Below are 20,422 nucleotides of genomic sequence, written 5' to 3' on the forward strand. Positions count from 1 at the left end.
TTGCTATGTTAAGTAGGATAGTTGGGGTCGGGAAAGGTCTCATTGAGGGGTAATATTTGAAACAGTTTAACATAAGTGAGGAAGCAAGCCACAGTGAGATGGAGGAAACACATTCTAGGCAGAAAAAATACAAAATACGAAGACACAGGAATTAACTTGGCGGCTGGAGGGGATGAGTGGCCAGAGAGGAGGTTGGAGAAGTGGCCGTTACAGGGTGACAGGAGGGTGCAGGTTGGGGAGCCAGACTGTCTGGCTTCATACTCCAGCTTTCACATTTTCTGTTTGACCTCAGGCAAAGCACTTCACCTCTCTATCTCAAGATTCCTCATCTGTAAAAGGGTGTCTTAGGTCAGTTCCTTTGTAGCAATGCCTGAGATGGGGATTCTTGAGCAAGTGATTTATTGAGGGAGTGCTCTTAGGAGAAATCTGTAATGGAGTAAGAAAACAGGAGATGGCAGGGGAAGAAGAGGTTTCAGAAGTCCAACCTCAGCCTGACCCTACAGTGCGCTCTGCAGTGTGGATTGGACCACAGAGATTGTCCTGCCCAGAGGTGAGGGGCTGGGCTATTATGTTCCCACATTGACTACCTGCGGTAGGAGAAGGGGCTGGAGGGGTGGCTAGGTTCCTCTCCTCAGCCAAAGGCGATCCTCCAAATGAGGCGGAGGTGTGAGCTGTTAGTAGCCAACACCCGCAGCAGCTGGGCTATGGCTGCACCAGTCCTGTGAAAGGCATCTGGGTGGATCATCAACAACATCTACACAAATGAGGATGTGAAAAGTACGTAGCTCATAGGATTATTGATAGGATTAAGTGGATTAATCCAAGTAAAGTGCTTAGCACTGTCCCTGGGTCTGTAAGCATTAGCTGGTAAGCGGTTTAGACTGTATGAGAGCTCATTCTAGTGGTTGTATGGAGAAAAGAGAGACAGGCAAAAAGCAGGGATACTAGTTAGTAAGCTTTCCCAGATATCTAGCCAAGAGCTGTGGTAGTGTGGACTTGCTTGATGGAGTTGGAGGTAGTTTATAGCTTGGGGGGAACTAGAGCAGAGTTCATGGAGGGGAAAACGTTTAAGCTGGGCCTTCAAGGAAGAGATTTGAAAGGGAACCTTGAGGGAACCACAGAAAAAAGCACATGTGACATGTCTCGAGCGGTGAGTTGTCAATCAATGTAATGAAAGGAAGAAGTAGAAGAGAAAGCTGAAAGATTGGGCCCAGAAAATGAGAATTCTCAGACCCTTACTAAACGTGTTTGGGTTTTGTTTGGTGGATAAAAGAGAAGTGAGAATCATTACTAGAACAGAAAGACTTGGCTACATCTTAGGGGTAACAAGAAGACCAGATAAGAGGAGCAAACTCAAAAAGAAGGGGTTATCAACCATGTAAATACTTCAGTAGGATGAAGATTAATGCCACTGATAACTTTAAGCGGCTTTAAGTTATAGAGGCTGCAGACAGATTGCAAGCAGCCGAACAGGCGGGGCAAACTGCAAGTATTCGTTTCACTATAGGCTCTTGGATTTCAGCAGATGAAGGAAAGGTAAAGAACTTGAGCTTAAAAAAAGTACTGGGAGTCTAGGAAGGAGTAGAAGTGGGGGAGGTGGGCAAAGGGAAAGCCAGAATATAATTGTAGGGAGAATGCTTGAAGATTAAGATACAGGCCAAAAAAAAAAAGCTTGCTGGAGCTTGGCACCGGAGAAGGAACATGTAGAATGTGATCCAAGATAATGATGGGTGCCATGCCTTGTGAAAAGAAGGCTGTTATGTTTCAATATGTGCTTTTGTGGTCTGGCGATTTTAGAAAGTTGTTTTTTAAACACCACACTAAAAAAGGGATATCAACTAAAAAGTATGTTTGAGTTCATGTTTTATCAGAGGGAGGATTTTCTTTTGAATGTGGACCCTTTACTGAATTTAAAATCCTCCAGATAAAGTGTGTAATACCACTTTCATTGCAGGGTCTCTTTAGTGATTATAAAATTACTTAAATAAAATACTGTGAAATGATTTATTTAACCTTTATGTCTGTTTTCTAAAAAAGTGTTAGGTAACATGCAGAAAATATGTGAAGTTTTGGGTTACTTAAGGTCTTAAATTTCTTTCTGAGTAAATAGAAAATAGAGTCTGGAAGTATCTCTAATGAATACCAGTTATTGGCTGCCCGGCATCTTTTTCTCTTCCTTCTTGGAGTAATAGCCTGAATTTCTTTTCAGAACGTACCCCTCCCTCCATTCTTACCTTTGTGATTTAAATGGAATGTGCCTCACCTGCCCCAGAGGAAGGCCCTAATTAGCAGAGCCAATCTGACTGTGCCATCTCTGTTCATAGTGAGTGGTTTGGAATTGGCACAGTTACCTAAGCTGGTCCAGTCAGAATGACTCTTAAAGACATTTTTTTCTGAGTGTACTGACATAGATTCTCTCTTTGCTGTTTCATGAATGAAGACTCATATAATTCTCAGAGCTCCTCAAAGCCAATTTAGGATCATGTATTGAGGGGAGTGAGTGTGTCCAAAATGGAGTCAACACCAAGGAAATGACAATAAAAATTTGAAAGAAAGAAACTGGGTCCTAAATCTTATTATATGAGATTCTGGATCAATTCTCACCCCTAGCAACATGTACCTCTGTAGTTTTCAATTGAGTGAACGGATAAATTTCCTCTATTTTTTAAGCCATTCTCAATTGGGTTTTTCTATTACTTGCTGCGACCGAAAGCTTCTTAGCTGACACAGAATCTGTATAGACCCTAAAGTCTATATATCACTTTCCCATCAGCTGTCATGATGTTGGTGAACTCTCGTTTCTATGGATATTGCTGTCGCCTTTATGAAAAGTGAGCACTTTGGGACCTTTACATGTGTCGTATAGGTTCTTTAAAATGTTTTTAGTTTTACAGAAAAACAGTAAGTTATTTAGTGTTTGTAAAAATTAGAGATTATTCAACTGACTATGAAAAGCATAAAAGAAGGTTCACCAGTAAACTTAGAAAAATAACTAAAATCTGCTTATGTAGAAGGCCCACTGTACAAAAGTTGGATGATTTGAAAGTTGTCCCTAGTATATTTTCTGACATCAAATATTACAGGATTGTGTGTTTATATTAAATTTCAGTATATATTAATTATGACATTAGGCTTATTCTACTCAAGACTAGAAAGTGATGAAACCAGTTAACACTCAACATGTCAAAAGGCTGCTTTTGTTAACAATTCACATTAACCTCTTTCCCACCCAGTTTCTAAACTAATTCAGAAATAGACAAAACAAGAGATAAGTGGAGCATGAAATATGATCTTTATTAATGATACGGCTGAAATTAGAGAATGAGTCTTATATCGTGTAAAAGTGGGCTTCCTTATACTAAGCCCCAGAATCATTCAGACACACCCATCCAGCCACAGACAACACTAGACCCAGACTATTTTACAGCCTTGCCTCGTGGCAAGGAAGAATGGGGCAGAATGCACACTTTCTGTGAGCAGCTTATTCCCAAAGAGAGATGAGAGAAAGTGCTACTCATGCTCACTTCCTTGTCACAAACTCATCAATCAAGTAATCACGCCTCTGTCAATCTAGGTCCAACCAGGAGACAGAACACACAGAAATTTAGCCAGGAGAAGCTTAAAGAATTGTTCAGCTAGGATAGAGTAATGTAAATATGTTAAGAGAATTCTAAACGGAACCCTAGGGCTGAGGGAGAGTATCCAAGGAAGGACGAGCTTGAAAGAGGATCCCCTCTGGCATTCAGACTTCATTGGAGAGGGTGTGGTTGCAGAACACTAGGTGGTGAGAAAGTGCTGGTTTGCCTGGGCCAGAGCTGGTTTAGAATCATGTGATAAACAGGAAATGATCCTCTGGCACACAGGCAAGCCCAGGCTGGTGAACAGGTTGCCAAGGGAGTTAAGACGTTTCTGCAGGTGCAAAGCCAGGAGCAGACCTTGTCCACACTGGAAAGGCCTCAGGAATAACCCTCTAGAGGGAAGGCAAACTGAGACGGCTGGGTGGGCATGCTGGGGAGTCCAGGGCACTGCTACAAGCAGGAGGCCAGGAGCATGTGGTGTCCCTCTCAAGAAGACTGCAGTAAGGTGATCCCAGGCCACCTGGGCTGGGGCTGTGAGGTTGCTGACAGACTGTGCATTCTGGGTGTGCAACTGGAGCAAAGCACTGCCAGGTGTCCACACACACACACAAACACACACACACCACTGACACATCATGCAGCAGGAGCAAGAGAAAGCAAATTTCAGTACACCAAAACCAGGAAGAGAAGCTTCTTTCCTCCTGCAGTGTCTCTCCAGTATCCTCTACTTAATATGCTCATTCAAAAGGAGAAATGCTTCGAGTCCAGTGCATTATCACAGAGCAGGTACTGAAGGATGAATTTGGAGTTGAGGGTCAATAAATTGATAAGTGGCTCAGTCGACCCCTTTGACTACTCAGCTTCCGTATGCACCCTTCTACAACATTTGAATTCCTGCATAACAACAAAGCAATTAAGTCGATATTTTAGCCTAGCAAGATGCAGCTATCCTTCTGATAAGTGAAGTTCTTGCCCTTCTTACAAGTGAAAAGACACAAAGCCCCAACAGTCACTTAACCCATTGCTGGCTATATTAATTACTCCTCACATTCAGTCATGGTCCCACTGAATATTCTGTTAACTAAAGACTGTATTGTAAAGTTGACCTCCACCAACTTCTATATAAAATAAAAATGGGAAGACGAGGATGGAAGAAAAGGATTAGCATATATAAATAAATGCATGCATATAACGGAGAAAATATGCAAAGCTACCACAGTCCTGGTTTCTGTCATTTGTCACGATTATGGTTGATATCTGTGGCTTCCACCTTCACTTACCTATTCCATATTTTCCTTGCCCACAGCCAGAACCCACAGCTCTGGGTTCTTTACCTGGTGGAATGATCCAAACCTTTCTTCCTGAAGCATTTGAATCCTCAATCATCCTGCCTTTTTCTGGTTCTTGTAGTTTTCCATCAACCTTTACTGTTGCCTTGGAAGTACTAAGAGGAACCTCAGAAAATCTCCTGGGTTCCAGACATGGTCCTCCTTGCTTCCACTGTAGCAGCAACCAATTTCCCTTGGTAATTGGGATCAATCACTATAGCCAATAGATTAACCTTCTGTTTTTCACCTGTTGGGTCAGTGGTATAAGGAGTGCAAAATGGCAAGGTGGCAGTCTGTGGTAGGCAGAATTCTAAGATGGACCCCATGGTTCCTGTCCCCTGGGGTACACACCCTGTATAATTTCCCCCTGAGCATTGTTGGGACCTGTAAATACAACTGGATATCACCTTCATGATTATGTTATATGGCAAAAGGAATTTTGCAAGTGTAATTAGAGTCCCTAATCAGTTGACTATAATCCACAGGGAGGTTATCCTGGGTAGGTCCAACCTACCTAATCAGGCAAGTCTTTTAAAAGCAGAAGAGTTCTCTTGCTGGTCTGGGAGAAAAACAGCCATGTTGTAAGAGGAGAGGCCATGTGGCAAGGACCTGAGAGCAACCTCTGGGATCTGAGAGCAGTCCTCAGCTGACGGCAAGAAAACGGACTTGAATAATACAGCTGCAAGGAATTGAATTCTGCTAACAGCCACATGAAGTGAGGAGAGGATCCTGAGCCTCAGATGAGATCACAGTCCCAGTCAACGCTTTGATTTCAGCCTGGTGATACCCTGAGCAGAGGATTCAGCTAACCTGTACCTAGACCCTTGACTCACAGAAACCATGAGATAAATAAATTTGTGTTGTTTTAAGCCACTGGATTTGTGGTAATTTGATATGCAGCCAATATGAAAATAATACACAATCTCATCTTCCATTTCAGTGGAGCCATTGTTGTGTCTCCTGTTGGAAGCATTCCCCTCTTGGATACTACGATCTCCAAATCAGTAGAGCTCAAAGTTGCCAGGACACGAAGCAAAAAATCTGCAAGTGGGTTATAGGTTTAATAGTGAGAGAAGCCACTCCCATTTCTACCGCTTGTATTCTGGCTATAGAAGAGCTAACACCGTATAATGCTTTCTCACCCAAAGCATATACTGCACTCTGTAAGACAGAACCCCTTTCTTTCAGGATGTTATGTATCAACTAGTACCATAATGAGTCCTTAATAAGCAATTTCACCTTTCTTTTAGCCCTGCCACTTCCAGGTAATGGGGGTATGTGGTAAGACCAGTTAATTCCATGGAGTGAGCTCCACTGCTGCACTTCTTTGCTGTGAAATGAAGTTTCTTGATCAAAAGCAATGCTGTGAATGCCACGACCGTGGATAAGGCATTCTGAGTCCATGGATGGTAATGCTGGCAGAAGCGTTACAGGCAGGGAAGGCAAATCTGTATTCAGAATATATGTCTGTTTCCATGAGAACAAATCTCTGCTCCTCCATGATAGAAGAGGTCTAATATGGCTGGCTTGTCCTCCCAGGGAATGGTGCCATATTAGGGACTCAATGTTGGTCTCTACTTGGCAGTAGTGCTAGCCAGGCCAGCCTTAGTAAGGGAAATTCCATGTTGTTGAATCCATACATAACCTCCTTCCTTGCCACTGTGGCCTCTTTGTTCATGGGTCCATTGAACTAGCACTGGAGTGGCTGGGGAAAAAAGCTGACTGACATCCACAGCATGGTATTTTGTCCACTTCATTATTGAGAGCCTCCTCTGCAGTGGATGCCCTTTGGTAGGTATTCACGTGGGACACAAATATCTTCACAGTCTGCACCAACGCAAAGAGGTCTTAGCTAATGTTCTTGTCCCCACCTAAAACTTCCTTAATCCCAGTGCCCATTTATCAAAATTTTTACCCATGGTTAACTTCAACCTATCTGCAACATTATTTCATCTAGACCCCCACTCACCCACTTTTCCTTTCCAGATCATTTTGAAGCAAATTCCAGATATCATATCACTTTATCTTAAATATTTCAGTATCTCTAAAAGATAAGCAGTATTTAAAAATAACCATAATACCATTATCATACCTAAAAAATATGTAATCATTTAATATCAAATATCCAGTCCATGTTCAAATGTCCTCAACTATCTCAAGCATCCAAATAGAGTCCAAACATTGAAATGGGTTGATATGATACTACATCTTTTAATCCATATGTTTTTTTCTCTCTTTCTCTTTTCTTGCAATTTATTTGTTGAAGAAACTAAGTTGTCTTTCAAATTTCCCACAGGCTGGATTTGCTGATTATAACCCTTTATGTCAATTAACATGTTCTTCTATCCCCTGTATTTCCTTAAATTTCATGGTTATATCTGGAGGCTAAATCAGATCCAAGTTTGATTGTTTCTTGGCAAAACTTCTTGAGTGGTGTTATGTACTTTCATTTGGAGGCACATAGTCTGGTCTGTCTTTTTGGAATGTTATCAGCCGTTGACGATCACTGCTAGATCTCTTAATTTATGAGGGTTTGGAAAAGGGTGATATTCTATCACTCTTTCTTCATTTGTTATCTATACTAATATACGATATTACTATAAAATACAGACACACATATACACACACACTCTTCTACAAAGAGAAATTTCCATTCATCAACAATTTGGTTACCCAGAAATATAGTTCATATAGAGAAAGCAGAATAAATGCTTGGTTTTTTCTATTTACCAGCTTTTAAAGTAATAATTTGCTGGCATCCTCTAAGTTGACCAATGAATTTTATTTTAATATCATTATGAACTCATATATTTAAATATATTGGATGTGTTTCAGACCATTCCAGTTATTATCTTTATTGGTGCTTAAATCGCATCATCTTTGCCAGTGGAAACCAATTCAAGTTGGCTCTTGGATCCTTTTGAGCTGTCTTTCATAGTTGCCTTCTTTTCTAGTACGCCAAGGTGTTGCAGGCTCATATTGTACGTGTCCTGCCCCAGAGCTGAGATCACCCATTTCTTCAAAGAACCTTAGTTCCTTTTAGTAGGAAATGGTATGTAGAGATCATAATATGGGCATTACTAGGTCAGTCATTGTTTCTAGGCCTTCTCAGTACACAGAGCTAGAAGATTATGTTGTTATTGTTTCATAGCTTTATTTAAGATAAAGTACTTTATGAGTTCATACTGATATTTCCAATTCAAGCCCAGGATTTACTTTAATAGTCTTATATCTGTACTTCCTTCATCATGAATTCTTTCTGATCATTTCAGCCAGGAGTGATAGATCTTCCTTTGAATTATACCACCCGCTTCAATAACTTTTATGGCAATCAACATATTAATCCTTATTGTTATTTTTGTATGTATCTTAGCCTCCTTATCAAATGCAATTTGGTGGACCAGAGTCCATGCCTTTTTACTCTCTGTTAAATAAAGATAAAATTCCTAAAGTGCTAGTGTATTTACTGACACATAATTACCCCTTTCTCTTTGTATCCCTCAAAATATGGAACAGTACTATACATGTACTAAAATTTAATGATTGTTAAATGGATAAATACAAAATTAGGTTTGTACTCAACTTTTCAGATATAAAGTACTAGAAGCTGTAATTTTAGTGGCAACTAGGTTAAAGATATTAAAGTTGTTTGAAATAAGTTTTATTTCACAGATATAAAACAATTCTGAACATTTACAACTTGTACAAAGACTGGTAGCTTTTATATTTTAAAAATTGCTATACTAAGAGAATAGGAAAAATTTAAAGACCACAATGACATTCCAAATTATAGGTTCAGGGAATGGGAATATGAAGAAAGTATTCTAATCAACTACAAAATCCTGAAACCATTTTTGATTGAAGGAAAATGAATAATACTGGATTTAAATACAGTGTGAAATCACACTTTGGTATGTAAACATGTTAGTTTTGTTTTTCTTTCAGATGTATACACAAAAATTATATAAAGTGTCACTAAAATGAACCATTCAAAGGTATAATAAAAAAGAGGTAGGGAATGAAAATTAAAGAATTTATTTTGGTAGTTCTTCAATAATGATTCGAGACACTGAATTCCATCCAGTAGAGGCGTCTCCTTTTGGGTAATCTGAACAAGTACCAACCCAGATAGCAATATCCACTAATCCGGCCCCGATTCCTTCACAAAGTCCTTCCACTGCAAAACAAAGATGAAAGTTACATCTCTCTTGAGAAGAAAGAGCAAAAACTTTTAGTTAAATTTTATTACTTTAGCAAGCTAGATTATAAATCTATTTAATGTACAGTGATTTAAAAATCCTAATACTAGGGCCGGCTCCGTGGCTTAGCGGTTAAGTGCGCGCGCTCTGATGCTGGCGGCCCGGGTTCGGATCCCGGGCGCGCCCCAAGGCACCACTTCTCCGTCCAGCGCGAGGCCGAGTCCCACGTACAGCAACTAGAAGGATGTGAACCTATGACATACAACTATCTGCTGGGGCTTTGGGGGGAAAAAAATGAATAAATAAAATCTTTAAAAAAAAAAAAAATCCTAATACTTGATGAGGGTTTCATAAAGATAAGTTCTCTTTTTCTGAATTAGTACATAAATATTTTTTAAAGATGTATAGACAGTCCTCATCTTACAATGGTTTGACTTACAATTTGTTGACTTTGCAATGGTGGGAAAGCGATACACACTCAGTAGAAACCATACTTCGAATTTTGATCTTTTCCCAGGCTAGTGATATGCTGTAGATGCTCTCTTGTGATGCTGGGCTCCCAGTAAGCCACGCAATCATGAGGGTAAACACCGATACACTTACAACCACTCTGTACCCATATAATCATTCTGTTTTTCACTTTCAGTACAGTATTCAATAAATTACATGAGATATTCAACACTTTATTATAAAATAGGCTTTGCGTTAGATGATTTTGCCCAACTGTAGGCTCATGTAAGTGTTCTGAGCACACTGAAGGTAGGCTAGGCTAAGCTATGATGTTCAGTAGGTGAGATGTGTTAAATGCATTTTTGACTTAGGATATTTTCAATTTATCAGGTTTATCAGGACGTAACCCCATCGGAAACTGAGGAAGATCTGTATAAATATCCATTCTATGATATAAGCTTAACAGGCGGTTTTCTTAAAGGTTTCAACCATAAAACCAGAATTCATTTAGTTACAGAAATAACCTAAAACAAAAAGCAATTTATTTGACTAAACAAAGGAAGCCTACACTTTTAGAAGCAAAGACTTTGATTTGATATGTAAGTCTTTTTTTAAAGAAAGCCCTTTCCAACACTTACCTGTACATTTGATGGTATTCAAGTAGAAGAAAGGACTTTTATAATATTAAAAGAAATTCTAGCACAATCATTATGCCAGTCCTTCAATCTGGGAATCCCATTTTACACAGAATTTCGCCACAGTGAGAAAACAAAAATCCTGCTTTTCCTCCGTGTTCTTATGCTTTATAAATATATACCCTTTCTCAGGTCCTCTGGACTTTCACATTCTAATACACAACTTGCTGTCCATCTTACCAAGGTTCTTGTTCTACATTAAAAAAAAATTCCCCCATTGGTCATTTTAACAGGCAAAAAGATACAGCCCTTTTGATGTATCAGGGAGAAAAGGAACCACAGGTTGGCCGATTCTTTAAGAAAATGAGTGCTGACATATAAGTCGTGTAGGGATGACCTCATGTGACTGGTTGGGTTTCCTATTTGGCTGAGGTTAGCGCGTTGCAGCAGAGCCTCGGGGATGCAGGCCCGAAGCAGTCGGCTTCCATTAGCTGTCGCATCAGTGACTCTAAGGCAAGTCTCTCAGAATTCAGGGACCTAGCTCTGGTTCACGTCCCTTTCAAAGTTGGGAGAACTAAGCAGTGTGCCCATAATTCCATTTAATCCAGTATTCTCAGTACCACGCCAGGTGAGCATGCCCAGAAATACTCATGTTTTCTGAGGTCTTGACATCCACAGCCTAGAAACGTTCACTTCACCCTGCAGGACGTCAGATAAGCTCAGGTCTAGCGTCAGCCTTACACGGAGAGAGTCCAATGGTCACTTCATGGTCTTTAACAAACGAAATGATGTCTTTTGAATGAATGAACATTTATGCTGCAATAAGGTAGTATTGCAGCTTATTAAGCACCTAAAATATGTTGGATTAGGGGTTCTCAATCTGTTTTCCTCCTAGACCCGGGTAACAGGATGACATTCAAATGTCTGTCAAACTCCCATGGGCACACCCAAGGCTTTAAGTCATCCTCTGATGTGCTAACTATAAGTGCATCCCCCTTCCTTTCCCTCAAGAGAGAGCATCAGTGTGTAAGGGAAAATGCTTTTATTATAGAGGTAACCTTCAATTCATCTTAATACAAAAACTGTTATGAATGACAAATTACTTCTGACATTCTACCCAACTGTTAAGTTTCAAAACCATGGTTGGGAAATGCTCTGTTGAATAATTTATAAAGTATATGCATGTATAGGTTACAGTTCCTGGGCTTTAGGGTTTCCGTTAGAGCAAGATATTAACACACACACCATAAAGATAACTTAATAGAAGGTAAGTTGCTTATATCAACTATGATCTAAACATATCACTTCCTAATCACATTTTATATTTTATACCTAGATTTTTCTTATTTTAGAGACAAGACTGCTTCTCAGATGGAAAGCACATCTTCCTTTCCAGGACATGTATCTGAGGACTTAGTGAAAAGGCTACTTAGTTTGATCAAAGAGAGGGCTGGGGAGATAAGAGAGCATGGCTCTGATCTCTGCTCTCCTGAGCACTGATTCCACTGTCCTGGGTGAAACACTTTATTTCCCTGGGCCTCTCTATGTGCAAAGGGAGGGGGTTAAAATACCCTCTTTATATCTCGAGGATATTGTGGGGATTTGAGGAAGAAAGTTGAAAGGATGCCCTCGATTTCTTAGGGATAAATGTGCTATATTAGTTTTCAGGTTCAGTATCTGACTTGGACCCCCAAAGAATGCTGAAATATAATTCCCTCTGGTTAACAGTAGGGGAGATCTCTTCTCTTCCCTCTGCCATTTTTTATTTATTTATTTATTTATTGTGATTAAGATTAGCCCTGAGCTAACATCTGCCAATCCTCCTCTTTTTCTGCTGAGGAAGACCGGCCCTGGGCTAACATCCGTGCCCATCTTCCTCCACTTTATATGGGACGCCGCCACAGCATGGCTTGACAAGCGGTGCGTCGCTGCACGCCCGGGATCCGAAACTGCAAACCCCGGGCCACCAAAGCGGAGTGAGCGAACTTAACCGCTATGCCACCAGGTGGGCCCCTCCCTCTGCCCATTTTTAAGTACAAGATTAGTGAGAAATCCCTTCAAGAAATCAGGGAAATGAAGCCAGTGATTCTCCCAGCATGTGCTGCCATGTGTGTCACCCCCACAGCAACTCAAGAAACCAAAATGGCTGGCAGCCAAATATTGATAGTGGTGTCTCTGGGTTATAACACTCATAGGTAGTTTTTTTCCCCTTCTACTTTTTGGTATCTTCTAAACTTTCTTAAATGAACCTTAAAACAGAACAAAACAAACCAATATTTCTTTTTCTTACAGCTTAAGTGACCACTGGTTTAACTAAACGTCTTTTCTCTCATACTAGGAAGAAACAAACAGAGGATGCAGGAACAATATAGAAATTTTCTCTTTTACAAATCCAGCAGACTGTATCTACCCTTTTAAACGACAAGGCAGAGAAAACAGCCTCCTTATCAATCTAAGATAGTGGTTCTCAACCCTGGCTGAACATTAGATTTTGGAAGTCCCAGTGCCTAGGCTGCCCCCCAGACCCCCTAAGTCAGACTCCCTGGAGGGGTGGTACCTAGGCACGGGGATGTTTTCAAGTTCCCCAGATGAGCCCAATGTGTAGACAAGGTTGAAAACCACTGCTCTATGGCATTATTGGCTGTTTTGCCATTTCCTCTAACTCGGTTATTTTCAACCTTGGGGATCTTTTAAAAAATACAAATGCTGGGGTCTTACCCCCTGAGTTTCTGATTCAGTCAGAGATGGGATCCAGACATCTACTTTTTTTTTTTAAAGATCCATTGGAAATTCTGAAGTGCAACCAGGATGGAGAATTATGGACAGAAAACTTGCTATGACCTGACATGATAGTGGACGCAAAACTAATCTTTGGTCTCTAAAGACATGAGGCACATTCTGCAGTGTCACTATTCTACGTACCAGAAGAAGTGCGATGAATATTAATTGTTGAATTCATTTCGGGGCTTCCTTGATCCAAATAAATTATGGCTTCAATGGGAAGAGGTCCTGAACACTCAGCTCCATTGAAAGTGAAATACCAACGCTGACAGCAGGCGTTTCTGCATTTTAACCGCAGTGAGCCACTGAACAAAACTCGCAGAGCACTGTTCGAACGCATCTTTGTAAATGTACACTCCTATCACAACACAGAAACAGGGTTTAATTAGCATTTTCAATTTCAATTAAAAAGATGCTTTCAAATTGTATTGTGATTTTTATTTAACTATCCTTTTCCCCCAAACTGCAATTAAAAAGCTTAACTTTTATAGAGGGAGGGAGATTCTCTGCAAGGTAGATAAGAGACTCTGATATTAGGAACGCTAAGAAAATCAAATTATGGCATTCTTAGAATTAATCACCCCATTGAATGTATCTTTCAGTTTTACCAAAACCAGCCAGTTTTCAGTATTTTAGACCAAACCAATCTATATATTTACTTCTTTATCCATTCCAAAAATATTTCCTGAGCCCTATGTGCTGGATGCTACAGATACAGCAGTAAACAAAACAGAATCCCTGCCCCGTGAAACTTACATCCTAGACTAGCACTGTGCATGTACATTTACTCTTGACCTGTTTCTTTTTGAGCAATAGCAAACAGTATACCTGTATGACACAATGATAAGGCCCAGGGTTTTTTTCTCTAATTGGTCTGAAAAATTTTGTCTGTCTATTGGCTCATGGTCCCACTATCTTTTATTTGCATAAGGCTCCCAAATCCATTCTGACCACTGCTAAAAGGAACATATTAATAATTCAGAGTCCACAGAGCTAGCTTTTAGAGAACTCAGCAACTTTTGACAAACTATAAAAAAGCAACTAGTGTCAATGTCAGATGTTTAAGAAGGAGGCAACATTTTAATAAAATGCTTTCTAAGAAATCACATATGAAAATAAAAATGGTCAGAGTCACCAAAATTATGGAAGCTATATGGAAATTCTATCACACAAAAATCAAACCAAGACAGTCTCAAATATTTTAATGGATAATAGAGCAGACATTAAAGAGCTGAGATGAGGCGCAGGGATAATACACAAATTGCATCTTAAAACCTTAGCGTTTTATAAAAATAAAATCCCTTCTATTTGCCTGGTGGTAGTAGTGGTTAATATTAAGTAACAATTTATTGCAGATATGGAACCACGTAGAGAGTCGGTCAAGAAAAGAACAAAGAGGCTTAGAAATAGCACAAACCTCTTCAACTTGATGCCATCTCAGTTGACTTGCCAGTTACTTTTGAAGCAAACATTACTCAAAATGACTGAATCATTAATCAAAATGCATTGCCAGACAGGTCATTTTAAATAATTTTTTCCCCCTAAATGTTGCAGAATAATTTTAAATGGTCACTGTAGTACATTTCTGGTCCATTCCACTTCTCTTAAGCTTAGCAGTTTTAAGCTGGGCCTGCAACCCAGAATAAGGACAAATACCAATGGACTTCCCACTTCTAGATAATTGCTATCATGTGGTAATTTCTTGGAAATTTCTTCCCACCTCTATGTCTGGAGCCACAGCAGAATTTCTTAAACTAATTCAAATTTAAATTCACTGTAGAACAAGATTGGAACGTTGTTTACTGTCCAACACAGGCATCTATGCTCTCCCTTTCTGTTTGCATTTTTTAAAAAATAGTAAGCTGGGGCTGGCCCAGTGGTGTAGTGATTAAGTTCGTGTGCTCCGCTTTGACAGCCTGGGGTTCACAGGTTCGGATCCCAGGTGCAGACCTACACACTGCTTGTCAAGCCATGCTGTGGCGGCATCCCACATATAAAGTAGAGGAAGATGGGCACGGATGTTAGCCCAGGGCCAATATTCCTCAGCAAAAAGAGGAGGATTGGCAACAGATGTTAGCTCAGGGCTAATCTTTCTCACCAAAAAAACCAAAAAACAAAAAACAGTAAGTTATTTTAGGTATTATTAAGGTTAAAACAATATAGTAATTTATTTGTCTTAGAAATACCTTTATAAAATTAACTCTGACATGTTATCAATTTTTTTCATTAATTTTAAGTTAAAAGTCACATGGTACCTACTTGTTAATTTTTAAAAAAGTCTTTTAGTAAAAATAAAATAAAATCTCACCAAAAATTAACACTCAACTATGCAAACCCTTAAGTTTTGCTTCAATTTTAAAATAATTCAGACTTCACTTACCGCAATTTTCCCAAGATCTATGCCATAATTCAGCGAACTCCACGAACACTGCTTGTAGTTAGGTGTCCAGGACTCCTCGAAGCTTTCCCTCAGGCATTCCCCCTTTTCTCCTTTGAATCCATCCCGACCTGGGATCCCAGGGGTACCAGGAATGCCATTGGCCCCAGGGCTCCCGTCTCGCCCAGGTACCCCTGCAGGCCCTTGTAAGCACATTCCATTATACTACAGCAAAAAAAGGAAAGGGGGGGGGGATCTCTCACCATTTAAGATTCAAAGACTCAATCTGATTAGAATTGCTTCTATTTTGAGCCTTTGGAGTCAAGAATCTCTTCACACCACTTGCCCATGTTCTAAATAAGTTATTATAGAGAATTGATTTTAAAGTTACTTCCAAGATATTGAGATTTCTTTCCTATTCTTTTTATTGCACAGACTTTACACACACACACATCAAAGAAGAAGACAAAATGTTTTCATTTGCCTGCTTTTTTCTACTGCCCATTAAAAGCAATTTTTACATAGCTTTATTCCAAGGCGGACATAATTTGATATGCTGCTTTTTTCTTCTAGCCCTATATGTTGTAAAGGGACTTGGATTTCAGAACCATACTTTTAAAATTTTATGCAAACACTGCACTATTTTGGGATACTTAGGTTATTTCTATTTGTTCTATCAATATTAATGAAATGAAAATCTTCATCCATATAGCTTTTTTCTTCTTTTGAATTATTTCCCTAAGATAAATTCCTAGAGCTGGATTATAAAATAATCTACCAGTCAATAATTATCTTACACTGCCAGTATCTCTAAGTTGGATATGCACACCTCCTGCTTCTCCTCCCTGTTTTTATGTGGAGGAAGTGTCACTAGGGCAGCACTTCTGGCCTCCAGCCTCAGAGTAAATGACCTGGTTGAGGTGACCAATGGTCTTCAATAGGGTGGCAGTACTCTACCAAACCTCTTAAGCGCTAGGATTCTCTTTGTTTTTCTTGGTTGGGGGGGCGGCAATAGTATTATATAGAAGTTAAGAGCATGGATTCTAGAGCCAGATTCTCTGGATTTTAATCCTATGCTCCACCACTTATTAGCTATGTGAGATAGGGCAAGTTATTCAACATTTCAGTGCCTATTTCCTTATCTGTAAAATGGGGAAAATAATAAATATTCTTACCTTGTAGGGTTTGTATGAGATTTAAGTGAGATAATATATAAAACGTGCCTAGAACAGTGCCTGACGCACAGTAAGCACTGCATATGTCAGCCGTGGTTATTCTCATTACTCCCCCAAGACCATGTGAGGCAGTGACGCTAGGCAAGTATGTCCACTCCCTTGGGTGGACCGTACCAGGCTCCGGGCCTGGGGAAGAGAACATTAGCAAACCTGCCAGCTAACACATACGCCACGCACACCAATGTGGTTGGATCAGTGGTAAAGGTGATATTTTGATCTCCATCTGTCTCATTCTTGTGTCTATCCCTGAATTGGTCCATGTATTAGGACCCTCCAAACCTCAAACCCAATCCACTTAAATTTTTACTTTAACATTCCTCTGTTTGGGTAAATTCTTCACTACTATCATTCTGTATAAATATACCGTCCAGTAAGAATAAAAAAACAAGATTCCTTATATATTAAAAGAACTTCAAAGCTTATCTTTTCATTTCTACATCTGGGAATAAACATGGTCATATTATAAAATCCAGTAATGACACTGTCTAGGAGGATCCTTATGTATTTAATTTTCTGCCAATCAATTTGCTTCTCACATCACCAATTTGATCTTTGTTTTGATAAATGATTTTTGTGACTTTGACTACTGCCATTTTCCTGATATGTAAGAAAAAAAGAGACACTGCCATTTATTTACTGCCAGAGAAATAATAATAAAAGTATTTAACAAAATTGCAAAAGTATTTGAAGACACGCTCAAGTATAAAATATTCTGAAATAGTTTGGTTTATTTTAGACAATTTTCATTTTAGTAATCTCATTCACTTTCACTAGCAGATGTATGCAATGCTCGGACATAGATTTCAAGTGGGAAGGGAGAAATAATAAGACTTCTTCTGGTATTGAGCTTTTTCACTATTTTTCCCCTCAGAGCAAGATGCTACACAAAGTTTTATTTTCCCATATATCAGTAGTTCTCAACCAGGGACAATTTTGTCCCTGAAGGGACACTGGCAAATGTCTGGAGATATTTTTGGTTGTCACAACTTCAAAGGGAGATTGCTATTGGCATCCAGTGGGTAGAGGCCAGAGATGCTGCTAAATATCCTACAATGCATAGGATGGTCCCCACAACAAAGAATTATCTAGTCCAAAAACGTTATCACTGCCATGGTTGAGAATCTTTATTCAGCTTTTTATCTAAAAACTTCATTTCAGAGACCACATAATTTTACTGAATTCGGTTCCACAGGTATTACATCTGTCTTCTTTCACTTTAAAATGCTAACTCAGCATGCTTAGTACCAGGTAGGGGTTCAATAAATGTCTGCGGAATGAACCCCTGTTTCTTTCACTGGCCACCAGGGGGCAGAGCTTGCTGGAAGCTTGAAAGGAATGCTTTGAAAGATCCTGTACAAAGAAGTTGCTTTATAGAATGTGTTGAAACCTTTTTAATGACTATGTGGACCTTTTTTCTCCAGCAAAACCAAATCCAATCTACAGGATGCACCTGAGCCTGGCTGCACAATAAGCTTTTCCAAGTTAGGCTGGCGTTGTGGGAAACCGCAGGTACTGTAAATCCTTGGAGGGAAATAAAAAAATTGCTAGCTTTATGGGGAAAAGGGATATTTTGTGTATTATAATTACAAATTCATAAAATGCAAACTGCACATGAACCACACTCACTTGGTACAGTTTTTAACAATTTCGACACTTAAACTAGAAATGCAGTCCTGAACACACAGTCTGCTTTGTGGAGCAAAATTACACAGCATGTCACCAAAAAGTGCAGTGTGAAAGTGCAGGAATTTTTTTCCAGAGCTTTTGAATCTGGTATAGAACTAGCTGCCAGGGAGCTTGGTTTATTAGCCTAGTTTACAACGGCAGCTTAACAAATTCAAAACAGTTTTGATCAAAATATGCTCCCCTCTTTTTGGTCTTGCAATACTGATAAACCATATTTGTCTGCAAATAAGATTGGCTTAAGGATTGAAGAGTATTATGTGCCAAGGATCATGGTAGTTGTGAAAGGATCACTCTTGCCACAGGGCAGAGAACCGCTCTGCCTCCACTGGGGCTGTTGACGTCCAGAGGGAAAGAGCTGTAAGCAGACAGACCTCCCACAGATTAGCCCTGGCAGAAAGCACTTGGGCTATTGATTTGCTACCCCAGAAACTGCCTTCTCCCTTAGCTCAGCTGTGATGCTCCTACCTGGTGGCCACAGGCGGAAGACCCAGGGCATCTGGAAGGACTGACTGCCCGTCTGTCTAAATAGAACAATGAAATGGGTCCCCGGATGGTCGGTACCCGGCCCCTTCATTTTCCATTTCCGGCCTTAAACCCTCTAAACCACTCCTGGCCCAGCTGTGGTCGTCCAACAAAGTAAATTGCAGTCCATACTCCCTAGGAAGATGACCCAACATGACTCACAGTCTTCAAGTTACAAAGAGTTGGACGGATGCTCTGTGAGGGCTGTTATTCTCTCTTACTGGCAGACGTGGCCACCAGCCCCAACAAAGGACACGTTGCAGGGCCCTGGCCCAGGCCCACCCAGGGAACCAGGGAGTCCAGGGTCTCCCAGGCAGCTCCCAGGCCCACGTTCTAACCTACACAAGCTCTTCATTCTACTCTCATTGTAGCCCTAATTCTTTCCATCCTCCCCGGGGGGACACAGAAGCCAGAAATTATTGGGCGACTCCCTGTAATTTGGGGCGTCCCACCCGACTCACGTCGCATCTCTGCTCCACGATGTCCCTCTCATTTTGGCCTGCCCTGCGAGTTCCAGGACTCCACTACACGCATAGCCCAGGTCCTTCCTTACACGTAGACTCAGACAAAGCGGGACACCCAGGCGCACGCAAGACACAGACACCCAGCTGCACAGACCGCCCCCACCCCCAACAGCTGGACCGACGCCCTCCCGGGGCGGCCCGCGGCTCTGTCCCCGCCACCGGACTCACCAGGTCCACCACCTCCCTCTGCCGGAGCAGCGCCTTTTGCTTCCCCTTGGGGGCCTCGGAGGCGCTCGACGGCGCCCGCAGCTGCAGCAGCAGGAGCAGCAGGAGGCCGAGGAGCCGCTGCGCGGAGGCGGCGGCGGGGCTCTGGGGGCGCATGGCGCGCGGCGGCCCCGGGACGCGCGGAGCAGGACAAGGAGGAGGAGACCGGGGCGCCGGGACGTGATCAGAGTCTGGGCCCGCCGCGCTCGGAGGCCGCCGCAGGCTGCATCAATGCGCCTTTCACCCGCGCGCCTCCCTCCCTCCCTCGCTCCCTCCCGCCCCCTGGACACCCGCAGTTTCCACCCGTAATAGGCCGGACCCCCCACCCCGAGCCCGACAAGGGGCGGGCCGAGAGGAGGGCCCGCCCTCTGCTGCGGCCTCCACTCAGCCCGCCCGGACCCTCGAGGGGCTGTGCAGACCGCGCGGAGAAGCCGCCTGCAGAGTCGGACCCGGTGGCCGGGGTCAGGGCGCCACAGGTGGAGGCTTCGAGGATGAGAGTGGAGACAGCACCGCCTAAATGAACATTGTAGGGACCCGTGCCTTCACCTGGGTCCAGGAACCGCATTCAACCTTGGCACCGTGTCAATCTTGTCAAACCCTGGCACCGTCAGCAAGCTCTTTTTTGGGAGGTGACATTTTTTGAGGGGAGTGGGGAGGAACCATAGGTATCATCAGGTTCTCCCGGGGGCCCATGACCCAAACGATGAAGAACCCGTGTTTCATAACCAGTGCTAACACTAAGCTCCAGGAACCACGCAAAGTCTTTGACACATACCCTCCGTCCTCTCGCAGTGCTGTGGGTGTTGGTACCTCCTCTGCTTGGCCCCTTCACAGGCGAGGAAACTGAAGCCCAGGGAGGTTAAGCAACATTCAGTGGGAGAAGTTCACCTTTGAGTAAGCATT

The 20,422-nt window shown here is 41.5% G+C and overlaps 1 protein-coding gene across 1 annotated transcript; it reads right to left on the minus strand.

Annotated features, from left to right (window-relative positions):
- Positions 1–8,925: 8,925 nt before the first annotated feature.
- Positions 8,926–19,755, minus strand: CTHRC1 (collagen triple helix repeat containing 1). The gene is made up of 4 exons (XM_004431237.3): positions 19,484–19,755; positions 15,352–15,573; positions 13,113–13,329; positions 8,926–9,083 (listed from the first exon to the last, which is right to left on the minus strand). Exons 1-4 carry the CDS (start codon positions 19,634–19,636, stop codon positions 8,941–8,943), a joined length of 735 nt encoding a protein of 244 aa, XP_004431294.1. The 5' UTR covers positions 19,637–19,755; the 3' UTR covers positions 8,926–8,940.
- Between the last annotated feature and the right edge of the window lie 667 nt (positions 19,756–20,422).

This window comes from Ceratotherium simum, chromosome 23 (genome assembly GCF_057802395.1).
Source record: "Ceratotherium simum simum isolate JZ-2026a chromosome 23, ASM5780239v1, whole genome shotgun sequence".
Taxonomy (NCBI): Eukaryota; Metazoa; Chordata; class Mammalia; order Perissodactyla; family Rhinocerotidae; genus Ceratotherium; species Ceratotherium simum.

Excerpts from the sequence above, each read along its gene's own strand:
- CTHRC1 (XM_004431237.3), bottom strand. The coding sequence starts at position 19,636 with ATGCGCCCCCAGAGCCCCGCCGCCGCCTCCGCGCAGCGGCTCCTCGGC. Across the intron at positions 13,330-15,351 it reads TAGATCTTGGGAAAATTGCG|GAGTGTACATTTACAAAGAT; the intron begins GTAAGTGAAGTC and ends GTGTTGTGATAG. Across the intron at positions 9,084-13,112 it reads TATTCATCGCACTTCTTCTG|TGGAAGGACTTTGTGAAGGA; the intron begins GTACGTAGAATA and ends TTTGTTTTGCAG.